Source organism: Diabrotica undecimpunctata, chromosome 1 (genome assembly GCF_040954645.1).
Source record: "Diabrotica undecimpunctata isolate CICGRU chromosome 1, icDiaUnde3, whole genome shotgun sequence".
In the NCBI taxonomy this organism is placed as follows: domain Eukaryota; kingdom Metazoa; phylum Arthropoda; class Insecta; order Coleoptera; family Chrysomelidae; genus Diabrotica; species Diabrotica undecimpunctata.
Window position 1 is genome coordinate 19,263,969 of NC_092803.1, and position 24,555 is coordinate 19,288,523.

General features: G+C 31.5%; 3 protein-coding genes across 4 annotated transcripts; 2 read left to right on the forward strand and 1 right to left on the reverse strand.

Moving 5' to 3' along the window:
• Positions 1-1,020: 1,020 nt before the first annotated feature.
• On the forward strand, positions 1,021-8,082 carry LOC140445767 (uncharacterized). 2 transcript variants are annotated; one of them, XM_072538102.1, is made up of 2 exons: positions 1,021-1,454; positions 4,307-8,082. In XM_072538102.1, the coding sequence occupies exons 1-2, from the start codon at positions 1,172-1,174 to the stop codon at positions 5,860-5,862; spliced, it is 1,839 nt and encodes a 612-aa protein (XP_072394203.1). In that variant the 5' UTR covers positions 1,021-1,171; the 3' UTR covers positions 5,863-8,082. The 2 variants fall into 2 exon arrangements, with proteins under 2 accessions (XP_072394203.1, XP_072394211.1); XM_072538110.1 differs by lacking the exon at positions 1,021-1,454 and adding an exon at positions 2,892-2,952.
• Positions 8,083-11,258: 3,176 nt separating this feature from the next.
• Positions 11,259-13,126, reverse strand: LOC140445787 (uncharacterized). The gene is made up of 2 exons (XM_072538134.1): positions 12,875-13,126; positions 11,259-12,173 (listed from the first exon to the last, which is right to left on the reverse strand). The coding sequence occupies exons 1-2, from the start codon at positions 12,876-12,878 to the stop codon at positions 11,455-11,457; spliced, it is 723 nt and encodes a 240-aa protein (XP_072394235.1). The 5' UTR covers positions 12,879-13,126; the 3' UTR covers positions 11,259-11,454.
• A 3,705-nt stretch (positions 13,127-16,831) lies between these two features.
• LOC140445796 (uncharacterized) lies at positions 16,832-20,544 on the forward strand. Its single transcript, XM_072538146.1, has 2 exons — positions 16,832-17,161; positions 19,451-20,544. Exons 1-2 carry the CDS (start codon positions 16,936-16,938, stop codon positions 20,542-20,544), a joined length of 1,320 nt encoding a protein of 439 aa, XP_072394247.1. The 5' UTR covers positions 16,832-16,935.
• Positions 20,545-24,555: the final 4,011 nt, after the last annotated feature.

Below are 24,555 nucleotides of genomic sequence, written 5' to 3' on the forward strand. Positions count from 1 at the left end.
CCTATTTTAACACTCTGTCTAGGAAATTATTATTTTTTATCTTAATACAGATAAGTATTCATATTTCTCATGAACATGTGCAGTTCTCGCCCTGAAAACTTCACTTGAGATCGACCCTAACCATAGTCTAATCCATATTTCAGTGGTATAAATAGCACTGAAGTGAACATTAATGTTTGTATTTTGAGAACGATTTCCGAAGTGAAAATTGAAACGACAAAATAAACTTATTTTAATCTTCAATTGTGTGGCTTATTCCCATTAAAATAATATTTACTTTAAAATGCCACAAGAAAATAGCTTCAGAACAAAACTATCAGAGAAAACAAAATGCATCAAAGTTTATTAAAATCGACCGAGTAAATCTAGAGATAGGTATAATCTTTGAGAAAATTAAAACTGGCGGACAGTTCATCTCAGGAACAAGTCGGTCGATTTTAATAGACAATTTTTGAAAATTTCCGCCATTTTGTTTCTTTCTTTATTTAAGAATTTAAGAATTTTATTTAAGAATTTAAGAAATTTCAATTTTTATGGTAAACTATCACACAAGGTCACTTTCTTTTTAAAACCCTTATCGAATTTGCTGTTCCAGAGATTAACTACTGTCGCCATGGAGCAGTAATTTTTGGCGCCATTTTTAAAATAAAGGAACGAAGAAAAAAACATTTTTATTATCTTCAAAAGTTGCATAATAATCTAAAAACGTTTGAATGCCATATAATATATAGATAGGTAAGATACAAAAAAATATATAATATTCCCTTAAAACAAAATTAAGAAATACATACTCAGATTATTCATAATTTATTCTTCTTTTTTTAATGAAAAAGGCTGTAACAGTTAGTTTATTTGAGTTATTAAAACAGAGATAGAACATTATGACAGAATATTTTTCAGGCGCTGATATCTGGTATCAGCGAACTGATAGACATACTAAATATCCGAATTGGCAACTATGCAATATCTATGATTCTGATTCTAATATGACTTTGACGTTTAGTTAGAACTAAAGAATACTACAATATATACTATAATAACATAAACATTAAAGACTTTTGTTTGATACGAACGAAACATCCAAAAGGCTTGACCCACAGTCAAGCAAGAAAATGTATTATTGAAATAGAATACAAACTAAATATACCCATGAATAAAATAGAACATAGCTATGGCAGATTTAGATTTATTTAAAAATGTATCTTTTCAATCTATCTATGAAGACCTAAATCCTAACTATTATTCTACCCAAATAAAGACAGAACAATGCAATAATGACCTGAAATTTGAGCCAAATGAAAATGACTGTAAATATGACATAGTACATACTGAAGACATGAAATTTGAGCCAAATGAAAATGACTGTAAGTATGAGATCGTACATACTGAGGACATGAAATTTGAGCCAAACGTACTGGATGATAACTCAAAAGATGCAGAAAGAAATGAAAAAGGTGAGCAAGTTAGCTTAATATCTTTATCCATAAGAACCATGCATTAATTAATAAGAATTACCTTGTAGTTCTTGTTTTAGGAAATTTCATTGCAAAACTTTTTTGTTTTTACAATTTTTTTTCTGAAATGCATAGCAACAAAAAGAAGAAAAAAAAAGTGGACTAAATTTTTTATTTAAAAATTTAGTCCACCTTTTGAACTGTCCGCATAGTGAAATTGTCATTTCTAATAATATTTCGAAGCAACTAAAGCAAAAAAATAGGATAATATATATATATGATATGCCTCTACTCTACTTACTCTTTTTCTCTCCAAAGACGATTCATTCTATTTTTGTTGTTTTATTGTAGTCTTCGAGGATGGGGGATGATATTCCCGTATTCCTCGTGGTTTTTAGTCGGTATTAGTCCCTCCCTCTGTTCTTTGATATTATATTATTGGTCTAAACATTTTGTGTTTCCTTCGGTTTCTTTAACCAATTTTAATTTTATAAACGGTGGTTTTGGTTGTTGTCTATTTGCATTATTTCCTTGATTTTTATCTTCTGTAGTTTGTCTACTAGCGTTTTCTCTGGTGTCCATTTCTTCACTAGCCTTTTTCAGTTGGGAATGGAAATCTTAGATGTTGACGGTATAATAGTTTCTACTCTGATATTTGGTAGGGTAGGGAAGTCTTCTTCATAGATTTTTTTGATTCTTTTAGTTGTTTTTTTTTGTTTTATTTTTGGTTCTTCTATCAAATTTTACAATTCACAAACTTTTTCATTAAGTTTTTTTATTTTTTTTTTAACTTTATTTATTTCTTTGTCATTTTCCTTTGGTTGTTTTTTCATTTTAGTTATCTAAATCTTCATCTAGGTTTTCATTCAGCTTGTATTGTTTGATCTATTTTTTTATTTTTATTTCATATTTTTGTATCTTCTTCCGTTTCATGTTTAGTTTCCAGGTTCTTTTGTATTTTCTTTTTGGTAATAATTTTTGGTGCTTTGAATCCATCATTTGAAGCATCACAATTTAATTTCATCAACAGATAAATTTATATAATTGTTAGAACTTACCTCCATGGTCCTCGCTATAGATGGCTTCTTTTGCTGCAATCCTTTAGTCTGGCACATCAATATGAGCCCCTTCCCATATCAGTTGGGCCACTTATGGAATTTGCAGTTTAAGTTGATTACCATAAACAAATTATACTCATACATATGTGATATACATGTTTTTATAAGTTCCTATATTAATTAATATGCCATTTTTATTAATATTTATTAAAAACATTACTCTTATGGTTTTTTATTTATTTTCAACAATAAAAAAAATTTCACTAAACCCTGGCTATGCATTCACTTATGTCAACATGTTGATTTTTTCATAATTACGTTAAATCCAGAGGTAGCTGAGGAAAAATGACATCAAAACAATAATATTGTCACTTAATGTCGAATGCATTTTATAGTATTGTAAAGCTTTTTGCCGTTTGTGAATTGTACAATGGGTCTAGGTAAAGTTATTGATGAGAAAATTTGTTCAATCATTATTAATTTTTTTAATTCTTTAAAATCCAATTCGGAAATCGCGAATATGTTGGAATTGTCATGCTATAGTGTAAGAAATATAGTCAGAAGATTTAATTTTCTTATCAATCTAACGTTGGGCCAACTGATATGGGAAGGGGCTCATATAGGTACACACACTGCAATCCCCACAATTTGTGTTTTTGCACTTTAACTTATCATTTTGTGTTTTTTTACTGTCCCACGCTACCACTGTTAGCGGTAGCGTTTATCGTCGAATATGACGCCACTAATTATTTATTTGGAAACATTATTTAATAGAAAATCTATGTCATGCGATAGCTGCTTCTTGTTCCTGAGTTTTTCCTTGGTTCTTTCTGGGTTCTGGCGGGCTGCTCTTCATACACGCGTTATTTCTACGCGTACTTGAAACTCTTTAAAACGGAACAGTAGAAATGGGCCTTTATCGAAAATATGTATTATACTAAATCAACCATTTTTAGAATATTGCATCCAGAAATCATCAGTTTCAAGGTCGTGTATCAGAAGTGGCAAGTTCTTATAAAATTAAAATAATTTCTATTAAAAAAAAAAAACAATACTTTATAAAAGTGTGGCACCTTCTCTGTTTGTAGTTTTTTGGTTTTGATGGATTCCCCGTTGTCAGTTGGAGAATCTCGAGTTTGCCAGAAATTAGCATCTATATATGTCTATCATATGTCTTATAGGCTAAGAAAGGTTTTCCTATGTACTACCATTGCAGATTCATTTCTTCTAATTTTGTGCCTCAAACTGTCACTGTGAGTTTTTGTATTTTTTTTTTACCTCGAGGACATATCTGACTTCTAATATGATTTATTTGTATACGACCTGTTAAATGAGAATCAGGACTATTTTTCCATCCCTATTATTCAGCTGTCTAAGAACGAAGTTCTTTTTCCTCAGGAGCTTTGGAAAACAAGATTTTTTGCAACTACAAAGAATATTTTTTGATAAAAAAAATTTAAAAATATATCTATTATATATCTACATGGTTCGCCAGTTTTATGCACTAAAACAAGATTGCCTTGTGTCATTTTGATTTTCTTTGCTTTTTTATTAGGCCAATTAATCGATACTTTTTCGATAATTTGCGATAAAAAGTACACATGTCCTAGTCTGTAGAAATGGACATAAGGAGTTTTTGCAGAAATGTATAAATTTAAATTGGCAACATATCAGCACTTGTGTATATACACATGTTTTTATACTAGGTAGTACCACTAGTACAATTTCATTTAATTTGGACTTAATCGTTTTTTGTAAAACACGCCTCAATTTTAATTTATAATAATATTTTAGGTGTTCATTCTCTAGTTGTTGTAAAGGATACAATGGTTGGTGAAATGTTGGAGGGTCGAGGACAGAAGCCGTTCCAATGCACAGTTTGTCCGAAACAATTCAGACGAAAGCAACATCTTGACCGCCATTTTTTAACGTTGCACGAAGGCATAAAACGCTTTCAATGCAGTATCTGTGGGAAAAAATTAGCAACAAAAATAAATCTCACTTATCATATTCGAATTCATTCTGGAGAGATGCCTTTTAAATGTAAAGTTTGTCCGCAGCAGTTCAGAAACAAGAGTTTATTGAACACACATATGAGGGTACATACTGACGAAAACCTTTTAAAATGTCAATATTGTTCTAAACAGTTTACAGAAAACTCTAAATTTCGAAATCACTTACATACGCATTCTGAGGAAAAACCATTTCAATGCACAATTTGCTTCGAACAGTTCAAAACAAACGGCAGTCTAAATCGCCATTTATTTAACCACAAAGGAATAAAACCCTTCGAATGTGGGATGTGTTCAAAAAGATTCACTACAAAAATATCTCTCACTTATCATATTCGAATTCATTCTGGAGAGATGCCTTTTAAATGTAAAGTTTGTCCGCGGCAGTTCAGAAACAAGAGTTTATTGAACACACATGTGAGGGTACATACTGACGAAAACCTTTTAAAATGTCAATATTGTTCTAAACAGTTTACAGAAATCTCTAAATTTCGAAATCACTTACATACGCATTTTGAGGAAAAACCATTTCAGTGCACAATTTGCTTCGAACAGTTCACAACAAACGGCAGTCTAAATCGCCATTTATTTAACCACAAAGGAATAAAACCCTTCGAATGTGGGATGTGTTCAAAAAGATTCACAACAAAACAATCTCTCAATTATCATATTCGAATACATTCTAGAGAGACACCTTTTAAATGTAAAGTTTGCCCGCGGCAGTTCAGAAAGAAGAGTTTATTGAACACACATATGAGGGTACATACTGGCGAAAACCTTCTAAAATGTCAATATTGTTCTAAACAGTTTACAGAAAACTATACATTTCATAGACATTTACGTACACACAAAAGTGCTCTCAATGATCATTTTCGGACTCATTCTGGAGAGACACCTTTTAAATGTAAAATTTTTCCGCAGCAGTTCAAAGGAAAACCTTCATTGAACAGACATATGAAGTTGCCCACTAATGAAAACCTAAAATGTGAATATTGTTCTAAACAATTTACAGAAAAAAATCAATTTCAAAGACATTTACTTACACACAAAGGAAAAAAACCATATCAGTGTGACTTGTGTTTTAGGAAATTCAGATTAATGTATAAGCTTACAATACATCTACGGACGCACATTGGAGACAAGCCTTTTGAATGTGATATTTGTTATGAAAAATTCTGGGAGAATGATCAATGCCTCACACATAAACGTAAGCACATAAAAAAGCTAGACACAGAAGAAAAGATTTTCAAGTGTGAAAAATGCTTCAAAGAGTTTGGAAAAAACTACCTACTTCAGAGACACTTACGTAGGCACCCAGAAGAAAAATCACACAAGTGACGTTTGTTCTATTAAATTCGCATATATCGGTGACCTTAAAAAACATATATGCAAGCATTCTGAAGACAAACCTTTTAAATGTGATGTTTGCGATAAAAAATTCAGTCGTAATAACCAATGCATACTCCACAGAAGTACACATTCAGCAGGTTCTCTAAAAACAGTTTTTATGGATCCACAAAAATTAAATCTTCAAATGAAGGTTCATCCAAACAAGTTCAAATGTGATATTTGTTCCCAAGTGTTTACAGAAAATGGTCAGTTGACGCAACATAAACTTGTACACACTGAAGAAACATAGTAATGTATGGTTTGTTCTCTAAAATTTGAACAAATAGATAGTTTCACTAAACATTTACGATGCCACATAAAAGAAACAATTTTCAAATGTAACGTTTGTTCTGAAGAATTTACAGAAAGTGATCAATTATCTCAACATATGCTGCTAAGGTAGAGGCACCAGTACCTGACACTCTAAGGCCAGAAAGATACATTTTCTGATATTAAAACGTTAATTTTACTCAGATTTTTTTGTTCTCTTAAGCAAAATGTATGATTAAGTTTATTATAGTTGAGTCCAACGATATTTCGTCCGTCGGCAAATTCAAACAGATAATATTTGTAGGTTATGAAATTCGAGTAACCAATGTCCAGGGACGTATCGCGATATTGGTTGTTTCACCGACACAAATTTTTTGATACAAGTATTAAATCATAAAATAACAATGTAATGTGTATGTATATTATAGTCAAAGAGCAGAAAATCTGATTTTGGAAAAATAAGCAAAACGTTATATTTCTTTGTTTTTTAAATGGTTAAAAGTGAAACGTAAAAAAAATTATCACTCTACCACCATGTCGGAAAAAGTACTAGGTGATACAACGGCATCTTCTATAGCGCTTTTTAACGCTTCCCATTTGTTTCAGGCATTTGTTATATGTCATACAATTTTAAGATATCTACGTCATACGTCTTTTGTATGTATAGTTATTGGTATATACTATATACCAATAATGTATGACGTAGATATATTAAAATTATACGACATATCGTAAATGCCTGAAATATATGAGAAGCGTTGAAAATCCCTATTAGCGTTTAACGATGACGTACATGAAAATGAAACTGTGGATGAAACAGTGGAAAAGTATTTTACATTTAAGAAAATATTGTTTTAAACAAAGTTAGCAATTTATAATGAAAAACTGAGTTGTTTTAACCGAAGTAATCATCATGTTAGCGTACCTTGTCTAAAATATTTCTCTTGCAGGCGAGCTCTCATCATCGTCACTATCCACCAGATTAATAATAAGTTGTTCACTGTTTGAAAATAATTTTCCTAGTTTTCTGTACTCATTTTCTACTTTCACTACACGGTTTACTGCTTTTTTCCAGTCGGCACTTGTAATCTCCCATAGTTCATATCGAATTAAATCGACCACTTTCGCGTCAAATTTTGGAAAACTATTTTTCCAAACTATAAGTTCGATAGGATTGAATAATATGCAAAAATAAGGTGGTAACCTCAAAACATTATGGCCATGTTGTATTGCTATAGTGTCTTGTATATATTGTTTCTTATAAGTTTTAGTACGAAGCACTTCAAGTAACTGTTTCTTATTATAGTTGTCTTCAAAATACAAATCATTTTCTGACAGGAAATCTCTTAGTTCCTGTTTTGAAGACGAACTGTTAGGAATTTTTTTGAAAAGCCTTGAGTGGTAGCTAGCATTGTCCATAACTATCACACTGCCCGGTGTTATATTGGGAAGTAGTGTATTTTTAAACCACTCTTTGAATATAGTAGAATTCATATTCTGATGATAATCTATACTACATTTTTCAATTTTTTTTCCGCAAAGCATTAACCCATTTGGCACCCAACCATTTGCAGATCCACAGTGCACAATAATCATCGGAGAACCTTTATTTGGAGGTACTCCTTTCAACTGGCACGCAAGTGAACCATCGGTCTAACCCTTACTAGCGCTATCATGCGTGTCATACCATGTCTCGTCTAAATAATATATAGTCCTCTGTTGGTCTCGATATTCTTGAATTGTTTTTAAATAATCTAAACGCCAGTGTATTATCCTCTTACTTTCCATAATAGCATTTGAACGTTTATCAACGATTTTGCATTTGAACCCAAGTTTTTCAGCCGTCTACGTAAAGTGGTTTTAGGGCAGCTTCTTCCAATCGCAACAAGCTTGGTGTATATAATAGTTTTGTTCGCGGAGACAGTCTCCGACTGGTTTCTGACTGATTCGCATGCGCAGTTCTGTTTTCAAGCGTTCGCGGTGTTAAAAATCCGAGTCCCTGACAGAGAGTACGATGTTCGCGGGGTGTTTCTAACTGGTTCATAATCGGTTCATGATCAGTCCATTTGGTTCATGAATTAGAGTGTGGATTTTTAGTTGGCGCAAGCGCAAACGCTATAGAAACTGAAATTGTCAGATTTTTGGTTTGTTTTTCTTTCGGTCAATTGTCAATACCAATATCAATTTCATTTTTTTTTTGTTGAAACGTGGGAGTAGAGTCTTTACGTTCTTCTTCTTTAAATAAATATAACGAAAACTTTCATATTTTAGCGATAAAATAAATAAGATTAAAAAGTAAGTATTTAACATTTGATTACTAATATAAAAAATATACATACAATATATAAATAATAATAAATATGGAACTAAAAACAGTACACATATTTATCGGTATTAAGGAATTATTGATATTTACAGATGAGTGATCATTTTACATCCAGCGATGAGGATTTAGAGGAAATTCTGGACGTTCAAGGCGTACCAAAAAATTTAGATTATTTTGAGGAAACTGTACCTCTGTTCGATGACGATCAGTATGTGGAACATTTTCGCATCAGCAGAGAAAAAGTAGTGAGCTTATCCGAAAGATTTAGGCACTCTGAATATGTTCATTACCAGAAAGGAGATTCGCAAAAGATTTCTGCATTGAAATGTATAACTGTTTTCCTGTGGTTTGCTGCTAATGAGGCAATTACTTTTAGAGATGTTGCAGATCGATTTAACATCTCCAAAAGTTCTTTACATAAAGTGGTAAGGAGAGTAACTTATTTTTTAAGTAATTTATCTGCTGAATATATACGTTGGCCAAATGATAATGAAAAGCAGACCATTGAGAGGCATTTTCGTGATCACAATTTTCCAGGGGTAATTGGAGTTATTGATGGGACCCATGTGAAAATCGATAAACCAAAAGAAGATCCAGATTCATATTTAAATAGGAAGAAATATTATTCAATACAGGTAAAAATTTGTACTATTTATGTAACTGTATATGTAGAGTTAGCCACTCTAGGTTAGACATGCTTGTTACTTGAAAATTAGTTTATGTATACAAAAGGGGCCAGCTATACATTCATAGTTTTCAAACCTCTCTAAACTATCTGTAACATCTATTACCCACAGACAAGTTAAAAAGTCATTGGATGTTTTAAAAGTGGACATGCTTATTCTAATGGTATATTGTTAAAATTCACATAAGGTGATCATAAAACGTTTTAGTTCTGTATGTGAATTTTAACAACATACCATTAGATAAATGAATATCACTTATGAAACATATTTTTGTTTTAGGCACAAATGGTTTGTGATCATCAGAGAAGGATCAGGGATATATTTGTGGGATATCCAGGTTCCGTGCATGATAGCAGAGTTCTAAGGAGATCCAATTTATTTGCTGCTCTTCCACAAAGATGTGGTGAATACTATATTTTAGGTGATAGTGGGTACCCATGTTTACAGCATTTGTTGACTCCATTTAAAGACAGGGGTCATTTAACAAGGCGACAAAGAAATTATAATTACCTATTGTCAAAAAATAGATATGTGATAGAGCATTGTTTTGGCCTTCTCAAACAAAGATTTAGGCAGCTCTATCATATTAAATTAAGAAACATTTCAGATATTGTCCATTTTATAAGGGCTACTGCAGTGCTACACAACATAGCAATTGATGATAATTTGCCATTTGAACATCAATTGAATATTGATGCACCTCATCTTCCCATTGCCAACAGAGATGAGATTGATGATGAAGATGATGTAGATGGTGTTACAAAAAGAAATGCCATCATGAATAGTTTAAATTTGATATTGTAATTGTGTTTAATAAACTATAATCAAACACGTTCAAATTATTTGCTTTATTAAAACAAACCATTATTTTATATGTTGATGGCTTAGCATGAAAACAATGCATCTTATTTTACAGGAGATACTTTAAACTGAATAATTTCTGTATACTGTAACCTAAAATATATGTGTAACCATTAACCATCTAAATGTGCTCAGAATCACAATAGGTTAAAGTATGCAGAAATTCAGTTTAAAGTCTATCCTGTAAAATGAGATATGCAGTTGACAGTCATACTAATCCATCCTTATATTTAAAAAACCTTGTTGTAGTTGTTCTTAGGGTAAAATATCAATACCTACCACCCCTTTATAGATTTTAAATCAAGCTATAATAGTGATTCCTGACAAACTAATAAGAAGTCCTACAATGTGTAAAGTTTACAAAGTAGATATACAGGCTAAGCAACGACAAATGTTTGAACACCTATTGGACTAAGGCAGGGAGATGTGCTGGCATGTCTTCTACTCAACTTAATTTTGGAAAATGTAGTTTAAGACATCAGATATAGAAAACAAAGAAAATATCTTTAAAAAATCCTCAAAAATTACCTCCAAAATATGAGCTTATAAATAAAAAAAAAACCAAAATAATGACAAACAACAGAGCCAGAAATCTTTGAAGTGGTGGACAAATTCATATATGAAGGAAATCAAAATGAGAATAATAATTGTGGCAAACAAGTGCTGTTTTGGGTTCTGTAAACACACAAAAAGTAGAACCTTAAACCAGAAATAACAATATACAAAAACCCTTATACTAGCCTTGCTGACATGTATATTGGAAAACTGATCATACCCAAGACAGATGAAAATCTCTTGCTCAAATTTGAACAGAGAATCCTGAGAAATATTTGGTGGTATCAACTATGAAATATACCACAAATACGAACTGATATATGGTGGTAAAGAGGTAACATAGCTCATAATAATAGGAACACTAAAATGGGTAGGACATCTAGCAAGATTAGAGCAGAACAACTTTCCTAGATGAATCTTTATGTCACATGCAGAGGGAAGTAGACAAAGAGGTAAGCCTAAACTTAGATGGAAGGACAGTGTAGATAAAGATGATAAAAAAATGTGTTCAGCAAACTGATAATAGATAGGACCGACTGGCAAAATAGACTTGGAAAGGTTGGGGCTCTACTATAGGCTGTGCTGTAGTACCAATGATGATAATGAGGACTTTAAGTATTAAAATAAAACTCAAACACTATCTACCTATATAATGTATTCAATATATCTACCTATATAACTATTTACAAATAAAATTGAAATTTTAACTTACTATCTACATAAACTATCTCTACACATTTTTAAAAATAAAGGAACTTAAAATAATATTAAACATCCTATCACTATCTATATACATTTTTAAAAATAAAGAAACCTTAACATAATAATATACAATAAAATATCTTAATCTATTACTAAACTACTACAACTTTTGTTTTTATTTTGATTTATTAAAATTTTGAGAAGCTCATTTTTCTCCCGCAAAATTTTGTTCTTCTCATTCTTTGCTTTAACTAGCTCCTTCCATTTTTCTATTTTTGCCTCCAATGTTCTTTCTTCTATGTTTAATTTTTTTTTATAGTACTCCTGCCTATCTTTTCTTGTTTCTCTCAATATATGAGCTCTAAGAGTCTTATTTTTGCTCGATTGTTTCACTTGGGTAGTACTCATGTCACTCCGTGAACTCTCTGCAGTTCCAGAACAGGACGGTTTTGGTTCTTCTTGTTGGGACTCTATCGTTTCTGTATTGAGCAGGATTTCTGGGACAATATTTTTCTTTTTGCCCAAGATTTCCTCTAGGACATTAGCGTACTCAAAATCCCTCCTTCCCCGTCCTGTCTGGTTGTTATGGTCCACATACTTTTTGTAACTTCTTTCCAATACTCTCCACTTATTCTCACAATGTGCCGATGTTATAATATTAATGTCAGTTACTTTTCGCAATTCACTGGCAATAAGTTCAAACAGCTTTTTAAAGCTTTTGACTTGAGAAGTCCCTACCAGTTTTCGGTATTTCTTGTAGAGGTTAATTAAGTGGAGAGTATTGGTGTGGTTCCACTTAAAAGACTCTGCTTCTGGGGCTTCAACATTTATGATTAAATATTCATGATTTAAGTCCATATCTACAACCCACAGAAAAAACAAAAGTAAGTATACATTTATATTTGAATTTATGGTGTTAAAGGTATTATACTTAAGTATGAAAAATACAAAGGAGAAACAATGGCTCAATTTTGCCAGGAAGAAAAAATAATGATTGCAAATACTTGGTTTAAACTGTTAAAAACTATATATATATATATATATATATATATATATATATATATATATATATATATATATATATATATATACATACATGGAAAGCACCTCGAGATAATCAAAGAAACCTGATTGATAAGAAACCTGATTGATTACATACTAATTAGCAACAAATATGAAAGAAATCCTACAACTGATATAACAAGATTTTATAAAAACCAAAATAAAGTACAATATAAAGAGCAAAAGAAGCATGGATGAACATTATATGTGAGGAACTAGGGAATTTACTAAGAAAACAAGACACATTCAATACAAATAAAAAGAATTCACAAATACAAAGAATAAACTCTCACCTCTAGCAGATAACAGAAGTTGTATATAGCCAGAAAATGTAGGAAACATATCTGCAAAATACATCGCAGATCTCTTTGATGGTCAAAGAACAGAACCACAACTAAATACATCCCAAAAAATATATAATTAGAAGTTACAAGTAGAAGGATAACTTAAACAAAGAAAATAAATTGAGGTCAATAATTGCTTTCTATTTTTTACTTACCCATTTTGGCAATATCGGCTTTAAAATAAAATTATGTTAAAACTTCTGTATTCTCCTTGTAAATATAAACAACAACAAAACAGCGTGTTAAATTTTGGGGTTACAAACAGTCAGAAGCGTCCGGAAATCGTTCGCGGAGAATTGACAGTTTAAAACTAGTACCTAATCGCGCCAGCGCACAACATTAAACCCGGATCGGTCCGAAATTTATCCAAAACTAGTCAGGGACTATCTCCGCGAACAAAACTAATATCAATTGTTGGTATTACATTTTTTTTTGTATTCCTCGTAAACCAAATTCCTTAATCATTTAGCAGTCACGATATTAATTTGTTTAGGTTTTCCAGCATTCGATCTTGTTTTTCTCTTTTTAACACCACTTTTCACGATGTCGCGCATGGTAGAATACGGAATTCCTGTTAGAAAGGCCGCGTTTCTTATACTACTGCCTTTACAACTATTTTCAGGATCATTTTGAAGATTTTTGTAAACGTTCATACAAATTCTTAGATTGTTCATTCAAAACAATCCTTTTCTTTGGAAGTCTTAACACTTTTCTACAGTTACACTCTCAGTGTCATTGTTTTTTGTATCACTTACACCTAAAAGATTGTTGACTACTACACTTTCTCTACTACTACTTGGATTCTCTTGCTCCAATGCACGAAAAACTATAGGTGATTTTTCCCATGGTCTAAACATTTTCTTTATACACAAATAGACAGTTTCAAAAAAACAAATAACAAAAAAATACTACAATTATTATAACTACTCACAACAAAAATTAAACAAAATTCAAAATCAAAACAATGCACAATGCACATCTATCTATAAACAAACTAGTTGCAAAGATACAACTGAACTAAAAATTTACAAGTCCAGTCCTTTAGATAAGACACATGCCGGTATTTTTACAACCGAATTACTCATCGTAAATCAATCAGTTTAAAACTTGAAAACTGATACTTGAGCATTAGTACAATTAAATTAAGTTTTTCCCTCATAATTTACTATGGAATCACTAACAGGAGAATTTTACTGTCATCATGGCATGTATTTGTCTTTTTAAAGACGAATTACATGTTATGATCTTTTCTGACGGATATTCTCAAGTTAAAGTTGATTTCATGTAATCGAATGAACTATCTTATAAGTAAAGTCGTCCCAGGAACGCAACTCAACAATATTGGCAATGTCATTTTAAAGTCGTCTACTTTACAATGTATAATGTATGTCTGAATTGTCAATATAGATGAGTCAGATAAAACTAAATTATTGGAAGAATTTTTCACAAGTAACAAAAAACAAAATTTGTTTTATTTACTAATGTTTGTATTTTGAGAACGATTTCCGAAGTGGAAATTGAAACGTCAATAAACGTATTTTAACCTTTAAAAAACAATTAAAATTGTTAGACGGTTATATTTAGACGAAATATTAAGCAATATAATTGAAACATTTTTCTACTTTTAAGGACAAAAAAGCAAGTTCATTAGCGAACGTAATTCAAAATTATTCTGCATATTATATTTGAAGCACTATTTGGTTAAAACATCTCATTTTTGGTGGTAAAAAATATATTAAATGCATGTAATAATTTGTCTGGACTAAAGGTGGTAAAAGATGGTCTGGAAGTTATATTTTTGTTTGAATTTGCCGACGGACGATAGAAAGCCGGTGCTAACCATACTAATTGTGCGAAATGCGAATAAAGGAAATGTGAAAGGAGATTTGATTTAATAAAACTTGCCAAAAGAAATTTATTTTTAAATATATGTTTTGTCCCCAATACCTGGCATTGCAGAATCCAAAATAATACCCAATACGTACCTGACATATAAAAAAAGGTATTTAAATAAAAAAAAATAACTTATTTATTCAAATATCTAATTAAAACAGGAAAACTTTATTATTTCTGGAACTCTGTACATTCCACGATTATTTAAACTTGATGGTTCGTTGATGTTCTCCACAATATCAGTATGATCATGATCATACCATATTGCATCCTCTTTATTTGGCCATTTCCACGAACTAAAGTTGCTGTTTACCATAACACTAACAAACGTCTTATTTTCTTCTACTTCTTTTATTTTTCCCGGGTAGTGTTGATCTTTATAAATAACAATAACATGGTCACCTTCTTTTAAATGAGATTTGTTGAATGTAGGAACAATAGCTGGAATATCATCACCACTATCAGATTCCAAATTTATCTTCTTTTTGGAAAAAAATAATCTTCTTTTCGTCTCGTTTTCGTTTTCGCTCTTGCTTTTCCTCTTCTTTGAATCCTTTTTCCATTTTTTTCTTTAAATGGTATTGTTTCCACTAAGTGGAAGTTGCAACATAAAGAAACTTTTCACTGACTCTTTTTTGCGTTCCTTTAGAACATGGTTTGTCTGGCTAAAACAATGCCTTCTTAAATGGAGTAGGAATTTTTCCGTCAATTGGTATATATTTTTCAGGCGACTTTTCAAGGAGACTGTTACAAATAAAAAAGAAGGGTCCAGCCAAATTGTTACATAGAAAAGAAAAGAAGGCCAAATGTTCGTTCAAAAATACCAAATTTTACGGAGACTAACAGTAATGTTAATGGAACATTAAAAGTGAAACTGGAACAAACTATGAAGTGGAGATATCCAGGAGTGGCTAGTATACTTGTTAAATACAAAGCACGTGGTGTTCGTGTGTATTAAGGTATAAAAAATGCTTATTAAAAGCTTAAAATTTTTATTTTAAAGAAGATCTTTTCGGAATTAAATCATTCCATCATCAGTTTAATAAAAAGTTGTTAAAAACATTGTATGGCCACATAAAAACATTGGAAGGACATCCGTATTAAAAAACAATCCTCATAATATTTATAAAGGTAAATGCAATAGACTGTTAACTTGTTGATTAATAAAAACTGAAAATGGGGGCATCTTACATGACCCCTTGTAGCTGGTGAGGTTTTATCGTTTTACATTACCTCTGATCTGTGCTGGAGTCTTGGGCTAACTAATCAGTTAGCCCACCTGATCAGGGTCTAGCCGGATGGTTGCCGGAAAACAGACAAGCAGGGAAGTAGGTACGGTGCCGTAAATTAGTACCTACAGAAGAAGACGAGGATAAAACCACACAAAGAGGTCCAGGATGCCGAGAGGACAAATAATCAAGAAGCTGGCGGTGCAAGTGCGGGACGCTGAAAAAAGAAGGCTAATATGAATGAAATACTCAATGAAATGTTACTTTTTATTAGGCAATAAATGTTTTTATTTTTATTATTTGCATAAACAAACAAGACATTAAAACATGGCGGATTTCGCACATGCGCAAAGAAATTTGGATTGCGAAAAAGCCTTCCGTTTCGCTTCTTGTTGGGATGGAGTATTCTGTGGTATACTCGGTTCGCTATTCCCAGTCCGAACTGTTTAGTGAATTTAGTAATTATTTTTTTGCGAAGTTAGTTACTTTTTGACAGACTAAAAGTGGCTGGAAATTACTATACAACCAAGCACACGTACTCATAGCCAATATTAATAGTAAACAAAGTAAATAGTAAATAAAATAGAACTTTGTGAATTACCGATAATCAATATTTATTTATCTGCACCATATAATAAATAGTTATGTTAAATTATAACAACTAAAATATATTTTTTAAATATATACTACCCAAAATTTGATGGGTTTAGTATACACTTCCACTATTTAGAATAATTCTTCTTTTTTTAAAGAAAGAAGTCTGCAATAGTAGGATACTTGAGCTATTAATACTGAGAAGTAGGAATTGTTGTGTTGTAGCTTTCCGACAATGAATCTGTCAAAATATGCCCGAGCTAAGCGAATGAAGTATACTACCGTCTATATACTTTGGTATCATGCTACATGCATGCTACTCTGGTGGCATAAGTCAAGACAAGCATATAACTGTCCCCATCCCAGTCGGAGTAGGCAACCGTGGGTCCCATGGCCATAGCCCAAAAAAGAAGAAGAAGTTCCCAGGTTAACTCTTCTAAATTACTTTTTTTTATGTAAATTGCAAACATAAAACTGAAATTTGTACTTATATTCAAGTTATGGAAATAAATCAAGAAACTAATGAGAAAACCTGTAAAATAGAAATAGATGACACGTCTGTTGCTCCTCTGGATACCTTCAAAATTGAAATTAAGGAAGAACCCAAGCCAGAAACTACATATCAGGCATTTGGATATTTAGATAATGAATTCCTTGTAAACACTGAAATAGAACAAGATGAATATAAATTTACATTATTTGAAAAAAACCAAACAACAAATAAAAGTAAGTAAATAACACTGGTACAATAAGATAACTATGGGCTTATTTAGGATTTTTTCGTGTTGGGAATGGAAATCTTAGATGTTGACAGTATAATAGTTTCTACTCTGATATTTGGTAGGGTAGGGAAGTCTTCTTCATAGATTTTTTTGATTCTTTTAGTTGTTTTTTTGTTTTATTTTTGGTTCTATCAAATTTTACAATTCACAAACTTTTTCATTAAGTTTTTTTTATTTTTTTTTAACTTTATTTATTTCTTTGTCATTTTCCTTTGGTTGTTTTTTCATTTTAGTTATCTAAATCTTCATCTAGGTTTTCATTCAGCTTGTATTGTTTGATCTATTTTTTTATTTTTATTTCATATTTTTGTATATTCGTTCGTTTCATGTTGTTTCCAGGTTCTTTTGTATTTTCTTTTTGGTAATAATTTTTGGTGCTTTGAATCCATCATTTGAAGCATCACAATTTAATTTGATCAACAGATAAATTTATATAATTGTTAGAACTTACCTCCATGGTCCTCGCTATAGATGGCTTCTTTTGCTGCAATCCTTTAGTCTGGCACATCAATATGAGCCCCTTCCCATATCAGTTGGGCCACTTATGGAATTTGCAGTTTAAGTTGATTACCATAAACAAATTATACTCATACATATGTGATATACATGTTTTTATAAGTTCCTATATTAATTAATATGCCATTTTTATTAATATTTATTAAAAACATTACTCTTATGGTTTTTTATTTATTTTCAACAATAAAAAAAATTTCACTAAACCCTGGCTATGCATTCACTTATGTCAACATGTTGATTTTTTCATAATTACGTTAAATCCAGAGGTAGCTGTGGAAAAATGACACCAAAACAATAATATTGTCACTTAATGTTCGAATGCATTTTATAGTATTGTAAAGCTTTTTGCCGTTTGTGAATTGTACAATGGGTCTAGGTAAAGTTATTGATGAGAAAATTTGTTCAATCATTATTAATTTTTTTAATTCTTTAAAATCCAATTCGGAAATCGCGAATATGTTGGAATTGTCATGCTATAGTGTAAGAAATATAGTCAGAAGATTTAATTTTCTTATCAATCTAACGTTGGGCCAACTGATATGGGAAGGGGCTCATATAGGTACACTCACTGCAATCCCCACAATTTGTGTTTTTGCACTTTAACTTATCATTTTGTGTTTTTTTACTGTCCCACGCTACCACTGTTAGCGGTAGCGTTTATCGTCGAATATGACGCCACTAATTATTTATTTGGAAACATTATTTAATAGAACATCTATGTCATGCGATAGCTGCTTCTTGTTCCTGAGTTTTTCCTTGGTTCTTTCTGGGTTCTGGCGGGCTGCTCTTCATACACGCGTTATTGCTACGCGTACTTGAAACTCTTTAAAATGGAACAGTAGAAATGGGCCTTTATCGAAAATATGTATTATACTAAATCAACCATTTTTAGAATATTGCATCTAGAAATCATCAGTTTCAAGGTCGTGTATCAGAAGTGGCAAGTTCTTATAAAATTAAAATAATTTCTATTAAAAAAAAACAATACTTTATAAAAGTGTGGCACCTTCTCTGTTTCTAGTTTTTTCGGTTTTGATGGATTCCCTGATGTCAGTTGGAGAATCTCGAGTTTGCCAGAAATTAGCATCTTTTATGTCTTATAGGCTAAGAAAGGTTTTCCTATGTACTACCATTGCAGATTCATTTCTTCTAATTTTGTGCCTCAAACTGTCACTCTGAGATTTTGTATTTTTTTTTTACCTCGAGGACATATCTGACTTCTAATATGATTTATTTGTATACGACCTGTTAAATGAGAATCAGGACTATTTTTACCATCCCTATTATTCAGCTGTGTAAGAACGGAGTTCTTTTTCCCCAGGAGCTTTGGAAAACAACATTTTTTGCAACTACAAAGAATATTTTTTAATAAAAAAAATTTAAAAATATATCTATTATATATCTACATGGTTCGCCAGTTTTATGCACTAAAACAAGATTGCCTTGTGTCATTTTGATTTTCTTTGCTTTTTTATTAGGCCAATTAATCGATACTTTTTCGATAATTTGCGATAAAAAGTACACATGTCCTAGTCTGTAGAAATGGACATAAGGGGTTTTTGCAGAAATGTATAAATTTAAATTGGCAACATATCAGCACTTGTGTATATACACATGTTTTTATACTAGGTAGTACCACTAGTACAATTTCATTTAATTTGGACTTAATCGTTTTTTGTAAAACACGCCTCAATTTTAATTTATAATAATATTTTAGGTGTTCATTCTCTAGTTGTTGTAAAGGATACAATGGTTGGTGAAATGTTGGAGGGTCGAGGACAGAAGCCGTTCCAATGCACAGTTTGTCCGAAACAATTCAGACGAAAGCAACATCTTGACCGCCATTTTTTAACGTTGCACGAAGGCATAAAACGCTTTCAATCCAGTATCTGTGGGAAAGAATTAGCAACAAAAATAAATCTCAATTATCATATTAGAATTCATTCTGGAGAGATGCCTTTTAAATGTAAAGTTTGTCCGCAGCAGTTCAGAAACAAGAGTTTATTGAACATACATATGAGGGTACATACTGACGAAAACCTTTTAAAATGTCAATATTGTTCTAAACAGTTTACAGAAATCTCTAAATTTCGAAATCACTTACATACACATTCTGAGGAAAAACCATTTCAATGCACAATTTGCTTCGAACAGTTCACAACAAACATCAGTCTAAATCGCCATTTATTTAAACACAAAGGAATAAAACCCTTCGAATGTGGGATGTGTTCAAAAAGATTCACTTCAAAACAATCTCTCAATTATCATATTCGAATTCATTCTGGAGAGACACCTTTTAAATGTAAAGTTTGCCCGCGGCAGTTCAGAAACAAGAGTTCATTGAAGAAACATACGAGGTTACATACTGGCGAAAACCTTCTAAAATGTCAATATTGTTCTAAACAGTTTACAGAAAACTCTAAATTTAAAAATCACTTACATACGCATTCTGAGGAAAAACCATTTCAGTGCACAATTTGCTTCAAACAGTTCACAACAAACATCAGTCTAAATCGCCATTTATTTAAACACAAAGGAATAAAACCCTTCGAATGTGGGATGTGTTCAAAAAGATTCACAACAAAACAATCTCTCAATTATCATATTCGAATTCATTCTGGAGAGACACCTTTTAAATGTAAAGTTTGCCCGCGGCAGTTCAGAAACAAGAGTTCATTGAAGAAACATACGAGGTTACATACTGGCGAAAACCTTCTAAAATGTCAATTTTGTTCTAAACAGTTTACAGAAAACTCTAAATTTAAAAATCACTTTGTAACGTTTAAAACGTTACATTTTTGTTCTTACTAATTAACAATATCTACTACAAGTCACACATATTTTTCTGCTCTGTTAATGATGTACAATTTAAGTGATATTTATTAGTGATTAATGTGTTGTTTGGTATCAGAAAACCCGTAAAAGTTCAGACCCTATTAATCTGTAAGTTATTTTTCATATTTATTAGTGAATGTTCCAGAAATTGCATTTATTTGCAATTAGAAGCACATATTCTCCTATAGTATATTTGAAGAATAAGCTGGAGTAAATTCTCAGAATACTAATCTTCGCACCTCGAAATACATAGGCGTGCACATCTTCTAACTAAAACGTAATCTTAAAAGAAAAGTTTGCCTTAAATTTATTTGGATATTTAGAACAAAGTAATCCAATCCAATACTGGTTTAAAATAAAAAGATATACATAAAAAGAATAAAAATTCTATTATTTGTGAAACATACAGTTAATATAAAATAATAAAATACAATAAATTATACTGAAACGTAAAATACATACAGAAAAACTGTAAATTTTTATATATTCCTATTAATAAATAATAATATTCTTAATACTAATAATATTGGAAATAAGAATGAAAATTATATTAGCAATAAAAAATAAATAAAAAATAAACAATGAAGTTGTCGGCAATTAGTTCAAATGTAAAATAAACTTCTGAGCTACAGTTTAAAGTTAAGCTTCCTCATATTCTGTTTCAGACGAAGTGTTATCCGATCCGGGATGAATTATTATAGGTTCTATACTGCTATCTATTATATGATCAAGCTTCCACATATTTTTCTCAATATCCATAACGTGATTAATACATTTTTGCCAATGTTCAGTCGTTACTTCGGATATTGATTTATGAAAAAGAATAGTAACATCTGACAATTTAAAAGTTGTATTATTTCGAGCAACATTACTTTTAACTTCGGCCCATACTAATTCAATCGGATTTAGCTCGCAATGATACGGTGGAAGGCGAAGTATTTCAATTCCTCGTTTTTTGGCTATTTCCTCAATGACATATTTTTTATAATTTTGTTTATTAATTTTAGCAAGCTCTAATAATTCTGCTTTTGTCATTGTATCGTCAAAGATTAAATTCTTAGAAGTTAACCACATTGCAATTTCATCTTTCCTCCATTGAGTAGTTGGTAAACGTTCAACTAATCTAGAGTGGTAACTTGCATTGTCCATCACAATAACTGAATTTTTAGGTATGAATTCAATCATCTGTTCGGAAATATTCTTCAAACACGTCTCCGTTCATCTCTTCGTGATAATCACAGGTCTTTTTTGATTCAAACAAAAGTAAACCCTCCTTAAGAAATCCATTCATACTACCTATATGGGTAACAATTAATCGTCGACCTTTACCTGTTGGTTCCTTGAAACCAGGTGAATATCCTTCCAGAAATGCTTGTCGACATGTTTTTATAGTTTTGTCTTTCCAAACTCTCCCTACAGTATGACCTTCATTAACCCACGTTTCATCTAAATAATAAATGTTCTTATTTTCTGTCCTCATTTTTTTTATTTTTCTGAGGTAGTCTCGTCTCCAACACACAATTTCTTCGGAATCGATAAGCATTGACTGTCTGCCCACTTTTTCATACTTAAAGTTTAACTCATGCAAAACTTTCCAAAGTTGGTCTCTACTTATTGTGGGTAAATCGGGATCGTCGGTAATGGCTTGTAAAACTTTATCTAAAGTTGGTATTTGTTTGTTAAAAAAAAATGAGTGGACCATTCTACGAATTGCATTTTTGAAGAATTCATCCACATTCACTTTCGACAATTTTGGTCTTCCTGGTCTCGGTTTGGGTGGCGTTATACCAGCTGATTTTTCCTCTTTTAAAATGTTATATACAGTTGATTTTGAATATCCCATTACTTTAGACGAAATTTCAACTATACTATCAACAGTATTGGAAGGATTGTGTTGCTTAAAATAATTGTAGACGTTAAGGATAACACTCTTTTCGTTAAGTGATAAATGATTCAACTTTAATTTTTTAACTGGTGTATAATCACACGTTAATTCCATATTCTATAAACTCACTATTCACTCTTGCAAAAAACAACTGTGTCAGATCTCTTCACTCGCTTATAATCGACTAAACAAAAATTTTCTGATATTAATGAATGACTATTTAAAGACCATTAACCATTTTATTAATCATTGGTTTTCCAAACAAAATCGAAATTTATACTATTTAAGATAGCGTTCACATTTATCAGAAACCATCTTTCGCTAATCGACTTTTTCTATCTAATCTATCAAAAGACCATTAACTAAATACCTGTGTATTTTAAGAGTTTCTTTATTTCTTGTTATTTAATGGGTCATTATCATAACGACAAAAATAACCATAAATAACGTTACTAAAATAAACAGATTTATATAAATATAATATGCTTTGAAAATGGTTTAAATATCTAACAAACCGAAACAAATAATGTAATACCCTTAAAGTACGTCTGTGACCAGCTGAAAAAACCCTAGCCTACACAGTTCTAACAATAGCAGGTATTTAAATTTTACGATAGTCCATGTGACATGGAAAAATTTCTATCTAAATAGTCAAACCCAACGTAAAATAAGCTAAAATATTGACGTTGTACGAAAAGCACACGTACTAAAATATGCTTAACAATTTAGTTTTTTTTTCTGAGAATTTACTCCAGCTTATTCTTCAAATATACTATAATTGAGTTCAACAAAAACTTAAGTACTCTTCATAAAAAGTTATCAGTACTTCTACAAATAATATATTTAGAAGATAGGCCAGTACTTGATCTAAAATTTTTTAAATATGTCATGCACAAAATGTTTGTTGGATGTCAAGGGTGGTGAATATTGGGTTTGTGATGGTTGCAATCAGAATATTCATCATCAATGTGCCAATCTGACAGCATCAGAAATCAGGGTGTTGGAGTTGAAGGGTAGAAGAGTCCTTAAACTTTTTTGCGAATCCTGTGAGGAGGGTATTAAAATGATTCCTATGATGAAGAAGCAAATCAGTTCTCTTGAACAAAAGGTGGAACAACTTATTGATAAAATTAGCTCACTAGAACTGCCTAGAGATAACAAAGCCACAGATCTTGACACCATCATCCAGGAAGTGGAGGAACGTAAATTCCGTGAAAATAATATTATTATTTATAACCTCCATGAAACCAACTCTAGCACAGCACCAGCAAGAATTGAAGAAGATATGAAGATAGTTAAACAAACTTTAAGCGTGATCAATCCCAATATTCAAGTTAAAAAAGTAATTAGACTTGGTAATACCAAGCATAATATGTCACGTCCACTTAAAGTAGTCCTTGAAAATAAGAATGTAGCACTATCAATTTTAAAAAATAAAAATAAACTTGCTGCATCCAATATTAAGATTAGCTCCGATTCCACCTATCTACAGAGAAAATACCTTAGTGAACTTCGTACTAATTTGGCAGATAGGGTTTCAAAAGGTGAAGAAAATCTTACCATTAGGTACATTCGTGGCGTACCAAAAATAGTAATCCAGAAAAAAAACTGAATTCCAGGGGTACCTCCCACATTGTGTCTAATGAACTATCAGTATATTATCAGAATGTTAGAGGAATTAGAACTAAGCTTGGTGCTCTTGAAGAAAGTGCTGCTACAACTGACTATGATGTGCTTATATTTACTGAGTCGTGGTTGTGTGATGGTATCAGTAGTGACGAATTGGGACTTTTAGATTTTAATATATATCGAAAGGACCGCTCTCCATTAACTAGTGTTAAAGTAATTGGAGGGGGTGTCCTTATTGCAGTTAAAAAATGTTACTCATCGAGGTCTATTCTATTACCACATGCTCACTTGGAGGAACTGTTTGTCGAAGTTTGCACTCTGAATCAATGCTATATACTTGGTACAGTTTATCTTCCGCCTAATTCAGCCTTAATATGCTATGAGAATCATTGTATTAGTGTAGAATCTGTCTGTAGCAATTTTCCTGAACACAAGTTCATTCTAACAGGAGACTACAATCTGCCAAACAGCGA